Source organism: Drosophila mojavensis, unplaced genomic scaffold, assembly GCF_018153725.1.
Source record: "Drosophila mojavensis isolate 15081-1352.22 unplaced genomic scaffold, ASM1815372v1 contig_151, whole genome shotgun sequence".
In the NCBI taxonomy this organism is placed as follows: domain Eukaryota; kingdom Metazoa; phylum Arthropoda; class Insecta; order Diptera; family Drosophilidae; genus Drosophila; species Drosophila mojavensis.
In genome coordinates this window covers 1,116,483-1,123,932 of record NW_025318684.1, presented here as the reverse complement: position 1 = coordinate 1,123,932, position 7,450 = coordinate 1,116,483, and the positions used below count along the sequence as shown (strand labels likewise).

Below are 7,450 nucleotides of genomic sequence, written 5' to 3'. Positions count from 1 at the left end.
TTTGTCTAAATTCCATTTACCTTGGTTAATGTTAATATGCGCATATTATTATACCGATGTAGTTATGCTTACTCATGTAGGTAGTCGGTAAACTCATCAAGTCTGCTGTGGCAATGATTCCATCTTACCATATAAATTGTCAAAAAATCATATTTACTTATCTTAAAGAATATTTATTAGCTTCTTTCCTCATATGCCAAGTGTGAAGAATTTACTCTCATATGAAAGCTCAAAGGCTTACCCTTATATTGTCTGATTCGTGCATCAATACAGAACTTATCATTAGAATTCGTGTACTGGCTTAAAGAAAGAGCGCAACTGGTATGTCTGCTCTGTCAGTGCAGTCAAAGTGGAGTAGTACAGCCTATAAGGCTATTTGTCATTACCTTCCCGACATATATTTATCGTCCAAGTGTAAATATTCATATATGGGGTCTGTCACAAACATATGTACATCAATATTAATAAAACTATTACACATTTTCCCATTTTCAGTAGGTTCAGGCTATAAAAAACTACTGCTACAACTAAATCTACTACTGGAACAAGTACTTCCCTTATATTTGTAGTATGTATAGACATAGGTCTACTTCTATTTTTAAGTTTCATCTACATATACTATTGCTTTTACTATAATTTCTACTGCTATTACTAAAATTTCGACCATTATTCTTACAGTTTGTACTACTACTTAATTTCAGCAATTCAACTACTACAGCGATTGTACAGACTTCTTCTTTGTTGAGGCGTCTGGCAACACTTAGGGCTGCCATATCGCTTGAGCTTTATGGAGGAGACAACCCTTATCCAAGAATGCACCGTCCATCTTTGTTTTGGTGGTTGAATTAGGCAAAGCTGCGCAGTTGTCGCCAAAAGGGATTGTGAATACAAATCGCAAGATTAAATATATTGAATAAAATTTTTGCAATACAAATTTGAATCAATATTGTTGTTGTTCACATAAAATTGTTCTCAGTGTATAAATTTTAAAATTTAATGAACGGAAAGTTAAACAAAGAAATTTAAGGATTCTATATATATTATTGGAAAAGTTATAAATAAGAATTTCCATGTCTTCTAGAGAAGGTGGATAAGGTTTCAGCTTGCAAAATAAGTAAGTTAGATAAGCAACATTATCCATCAGGGACGAGTTCAGCCCACTGCACTTGGCACCCAAATATCATGAGAAAGAGTAGTTGATTAAATTACTGATAAGTTTTGATTCGTTAAGGTGCACAGATTATATGCATACACACATACTGCTCATTATTTGATACTGTTATATTTGATTTTAATGATATTTCTGCAAATTCTCGGAACTGATATTTTTTTAAATACATATGTGGCTCTCCGAGTCAAACTGAATAACTTTAAGTGAATAAAATAAATAAAACAATAACAAAACGAGTAAGAAAGCTCTACTCGAGACTGCTCGACTACGAGATCCCCTGATATTTCAATAATTCTTCACTTATTTTCTGCTTACACAAGAAACAGCGCATAGACATACACATACGCACACACACGCTAGCTAGGCCTATTTCAGGATAGATCTAGCCTGAAAGTGGTTAAATTCTTTGAAAGTGATAATAAATCCATTGAAAATGACTATAGGATGGAATAGCCAGAATTGAGGCAGACTATGCAGAAGTCCTAGTCTTTAAGAGAACTAAAAGAACTAACTATAAAAATGAATAAAGCTAATTAGCATATCAACATTTAGGCTGATGTCAGAGTGGCCGATAAGTGATGCGATGCTATGAACGATAATTATCGCAGCGATCCACAAAGCGATGACATGATAGAGCTATGAAAGCTATACGCAAAGAGAGAAACATTGCGAGTATTCAAATTGTAGATATTGCGAGTGTTCACATTTTAATCTCAGAGTCATGAAAACAAGTAAGAAGGCTCTAGTCGAAACTGCTCGACTAGGAGATACCCTGAAACCTCCAAGCTGATATTATACTTATTCTGCACTTCTTTTATGAACACATGCATACACGCGCATCCACAAGCACGTATAATCACGCGCTCTGCTAACTGCGCAGTAAGCGCTGCAGTGTGGGCAATATTTGGAGAATTTATTGGTTGAATAATTTCTTTTGTAGACATACGATCTTAATGAAACTTTTAGAACGTAATTATATGGTAAAAATGCACAAGTTTCTAGTACTTGAAATGGGGCGAAGGGGGCGTGGTATCCAAAATCTGTAAATTACAAAATCTTTCTATCGATCAACTGTATATACACAGTAAATCTGAAGTCTCTAGGTCTAAAAGTGTTCAAATTAGGATGAAAAAACAAAATCAATTTTTCGATTATTCTCGATAAAAAAGTATAACGATATTTTGAGAGCTTTTCGTTTTCAAATTTTCAATGGGATCGGTGCATTCAATTTTCAGCTATTTTGACTTTCTATTAGAAATTCAGGAATCTTGGGATTTAGTACATGTGGATGTCAGGTTCAGATGTTAATATCATTAGCCCTTAGTCGCAATCAAAAGATACTAATGTGATTACAGGGTCTCAATAGAGCTCAGGTATATTAAATGACATTTAGCTGAATTATGCCGAATTGAATTAAAAACTATGTACGTATAAAAACTTTATATATGTATTTCTTGCCTTTGATCTCGCAGCTACTCAAAGGCCCATCTTACAGAGCTTAGACATTTTGATGAAGCGTTACACGGAGGATGGCGACTTCAAATGGAAACAATTTGAATAAGTTCAAGCCGATTCTCTTTTTCATATTGCATTTAAATATTAGTATTCAGCGAATCAGCGCATCGTCATTTCTCATTATCAATGGTAATGGCGTCATGGTTTATCTCTTTATAAATGATCATCAAATTAATCATCCTTTATTGTCTAGACTTGGCCAATGTAAATCGACCTTATTTTGACGATATAAGCCCAAGGAATATTTCAGCGGTTGTCGATGAAACAGCAATCTTAAGATGCCGAGTCAAAAATAAAGGAAATCGAACTGTACGTAGTTTCATATATTGATTATAAATATAAAATTTATGCATTAAACTGAACTTTACAAACTTCGAATGCAGAATTTTAGATAATTTGATTTAATAATTTAATTTAATTTAATAATTCAATATAATATTAGATTGTATTAATTTGATAATTCACATAAAGGTTTCGTGGATGCGTAAGCGAGATCTTCACATTTTAACAACGAACATTTATACGTACACTGGAGATCAAAGGTTCTCCGTTATACATCCGCCAAATAGTGACGACTGGGACTTGAAAATTGATTATGCGCAAACTCGGGACAGTGGGATATATGAGTGTCAAGTAAATACTGAGCCTAAGATCAATTTGGCAATTACTTTGGAAGTCACAGGTAGGGTTAATGTTTATGCTGCTTATATTCATGACTATAATTCAATTCGATCGCAATTTCTCTTCCCCTCTCATTCTACAATCCAATTACAATTACAGCTGAATATGATATGAGAGATAGAAATTCAGATAAACTATACTATAACTCTAAAGGTTTGTATTTTTATAATAAACACACATATTTTTCTTTTACAAATTTTAATATAAGTGTAAAAATGATATAATAAGAACGATATATCAAAGACAATTTGGCTAGACATATACTAACAAGTAAGGCTTCACTCGAGACTGCTCAACTAGGAGATACCCTGAACCCTCCAAGCTGATAGTCGAATCATTCTGCACTTCTGCATCCCCACTTACGTATAAATAAGCACGCGCTCTGCTAACTGCGCAGTAAGCAGTGACTGCGCTTCGTCTGCGCTGCAGTATGTGCAATAATATGAGAATTTAATTGTAGTAAGACTATCTTTATGAAACTTTCAGAGCATGGTCATATGGTTAGAATGTGTGTACATTCCAAAGCACAAGTCTAGTACTTGAAATAAAAATTAGGGGCAAAGGGGGTGTGGTATCCAAAAGCTGTAAATTACAAAATGTTTGTATTCATCATATGCATATACACAATAAATCTGAAGTCTCCAGGTCTAAAAGTGTCTAAATTAGGCTGAAAAAACAAAATCAATTTTTCGGTAATTTTCGATAAAAAAGTTATCGGATGAGTTATCGACTCAGCTCGTCGCCCTGATCAAGAGTATGTATATGGGGTCTGCGATGCTTCCTTCTACCCTTTACATAGTTGTTCACAAAAATATTATACCCTGATTTCCCATTTTCAATAAGTTCAAATTAGCCTGCAAAACTAACAAAAATTTAAACCTGTACAAATCGACAAAATTTTGATTTATAAGCTATGTTAAAATGCTATAATGCTGTAAGAATACACCTAAAACTAGTTATAACATTTTGAGACTAGATATTATTTGTAAATATAATTTCATATCTTATAGCTGAAATGATTTTAATCGATGACATTAAAACAGCAATATGTATTGATTTGATTTTATACTCTGAACCCATTTTCAATGGGAAACAAGTAAGAACGTTGCAGTCGGGCGTTACCGACTATGGAATACTCATACACCTCCTATCAGCAATTTATTAGTTAAGTTTCGCGTTAGAAAATGCAGTTTTTCCCGATTTTCCACGCCCCTATTCGGCGTAAACACCTCATTTTTGGCCAGTTCTTAGAACGAGCTAACGGTACCCTAACTGCAAAGTTTGAATGATTACCCTCAAAAGAGGCGTAAAAATTATTTTTGGGTTATCGATAGAGGAGGTTACTAGTAACTTAACTATCTAAGTTTGAAGCTTCTAGCTATTATACTTTAGGAGATATAAACTTTTGCGGTTTGCCACGCCCCCTGCGGGCGGACATATACCCGACCAAACTTTTTGGTCTTGTGTGGTCAGCTCGAGTATATATACAAAATTTGAGGTCTCTGGCATCAATAGTGTCTAGAATATAGCAGAATTAAAAAAATCACTATATCTTCAGGTCCGATTTGCCACTCCCCTAATGGGCGTAGACATGAGTGATATGCATTTTATACAATTTCGGATTTGTTAAAATTTACCCCCACCCCTATATCCGCCCCTTACCAACATGATTGTAAAAGGCGTATTTGAAATACTAGAGACTTGTGCTTTGACAAGTGCACGCATATTATGGTTATAATTACGATCTGAAGTTTCATGAAGATCGTATGTCCACAAAAAAAGGTTTTAAACAATTAAGTTCTCATAGAAAGCGCATACTGCAGCCCATGCATGTTTATGAGTGGGTGCTTGTGTGTGTATGTGTTTGTGTATGTGTGTGTATGTGTCGGTGCTTGTGTGTGTATGTGTGTGTGTGTATGCGTGTGTGTGCGTGTGTGTGAAATCGCTATTGTTCTCGTAGTCGAGCACACTCAACTAGAGCTATCTTACTTGTTATACCCCGAACCCATTGAAAATGGGAAATCCGGTTATATGGTTTTGTTGAAAAGTATGTAACAGGCAGAAGGAGGCGTGGCAGAACCCACAAAGTATATCGATTCTTGATTAGGGCGACGATCTGAGTCGATTTGGCCCTGTTCGTCTGTCTGTCCGTCCGTCTTTCCGTCTGTCAGTATGTTTGAACGCGTCGATCTCAGAAGACATAAGAGCTAAGACTTCAAATTTGTTTTCCTAGGTCCGTGTATTTCACGGAAAGTTTCATGAACAAAGTACATCCACAAGAAAAGTTATTGAATTATATATATATTATATATGTATATACATATATATGAATTAAGTTCCCATAGTAAGCCACCACTGCAGCCAATGCGTGTTTATGCGTGCGAGAGTACTCTTGTATGTGTGTGCATGTGAATTGAAATATCAGTTGCTCGAAGTGTTCAGGGGATCGTAGTCGAGCAGTCTCAACAAGAGCTTTCTTACTTGTTACAAACTCTATCTGGGTGTGCTATACAGCTCGCAAGTTTGAAACTTTCAAGTCTCTAGCTCTTATATATTGTCGATGTATTTAAGCAGATATCGACTTAGCTCTTCAATTTGATCAAGAATATACATATATTGTTGAAGGCATCGTTCACGCATTATAACCTGGTTTGGTTTCAATGGGTTAAAACTATAAAAGTCTAAAGGCATAAATGAATTAATGAACAAGTAATAAATCTTTAGTTGGAACTAAGATATCCCCTGAACCCGTCGAAGAACTGATATTTCAATAATTCTTCACGTCATTCTGCTTACAGAAGAAATTCACACACAAATGCATGGATAAGCTCAAATCTCTAATATTTTAAATACTCCTTCTACAAACTTAGTGATGAGGGGGTGGAAATAAAGATGGCGGGTGAATTATAACAAAAACCGAAATTCTATAAGTTCCTACGAATCTACATTTAAAATTTGGTGACTCTAGCTTTAAAGACGTAGCAGACATAATTATATCACTGATTTTCGATAGAATTTTTAATCGATAAAAATAACTGGATTAATTTTTGTAATATAAATTTTTTTCACGAAAATTTGTTTGTTTTTTTTTTACACATTTAAACATTAAAGCAGCTCGAGCGAAAATTTTGGGCTCGACAGAAATACATGTGAAACGAGATAGTACCATTGCGCTGGCATGTTCCGTCAATGTACATGCATCATCTGTATTGTGGTAAATCTGTTTCAGAGTGTAAGTACATATGTACATAAGCTAGCTGAACTGCTGAACATTACAGGTATCATGGCTCAGCGATTGTCGACTTTGATTCGTTGCGCGGCGGAATTAGCTTGGAAACTGAAAAAACTGATGCAGGTACAACGAGCCGCCTAATGTTGACGCGGGCTTCGCTAAGAGATTCCGGAAACTATACGTGTGTACCCAATGCAGCCATACCGGCTTCTGTTCGGGTTCACGTCTTGACTGGTAAGTGAACACCTCGGGGCTGAAACCAAGTCCCATTCTATGCCCCTATGTATATGAAGTTATTTTGAAATAGTTTTTCCGTCTTCGTTTTAAAATTAATTTCAATAAATGTATTTTTTGTATTTGTATTTTCTTCATAGGTGAGCAACCAGCAGCAATGCAGACGAGTGTTGCAAGCGTCTTAAATGCTTCCACTGCAATCATAATTACGTATTTCATCATATCAGAAGAATTGTTGTTGAACATGTTAAACATTCTCTTCATACATCGAAGTCCAAGATGACTAACTTACAATATATAGACATAATCCCAAAGGAAGCATTACGAAAGAGAAAACAAATCAAGCTGACTACATTAATGTTATATACAAAAAAATGTTGGATTTAGTTAATGGATTTGTGTAAATTATGCGGTTCTCCGAAGGACATAAGTAGTATATGATATACGTCACTCCATATATTCGAGGGTTTTATTCAAAGTTTTCATTCATGGCTCCGACAGCTTAAGCTCTTTTATCAATCTTTGAGACATCAAACGAATCTAAGAATCGACCCAATCATTCGATTCTTTGTGGGAAAGTGGTCGTCAATTGTATCGCATAAAAGGGCTTAGCTCAC

The 7,450-nt window shown here is 35.2% G+C and overlaps 1 protein-coding gene across 2 annotated transcripts; it reads left to right on the top strand.

The window, feature by feature from the left end:
• Positions 1-842: 842 nt before the first annotated feature.
• Positions 843-7,187, top strand: LOC6585821 (zwei Ig domain protein zig-8). 2 transcript variants are annotated; one of them, XM_002011411.4, is made up of 8 exons: positions 843-1,114; positions 2,644-2,815; positions 2,880-2,995; positions 3,158-3,368; positions 3,467-3,520; positions 6,482-6,581; positions 6,646-6,833; positions 6,974-7,187. In XM_002011411.4, exons 2-8 carry the CDS (start codon positions 2,701-2,703, stop codon positions 7,114-7,116), a joined length of 927 nt encoding a protein of 308 aa, XP_002011447.2. In that variant the 5' UTR covers positions 843-1,114; positions 2,644-2,700; the 3' UTR covers positions 7,117-7,187. The 2 variants fall into 2 exon arrangements, with proteins under 2 accessions (XP_002011447.2, XP_015016247.1); XM_015160761.3 differs by having other exon boundaries at positions 6,479-6,581.
• Positions 7,188-7,450: the final 263 nt, after the last annotated feature.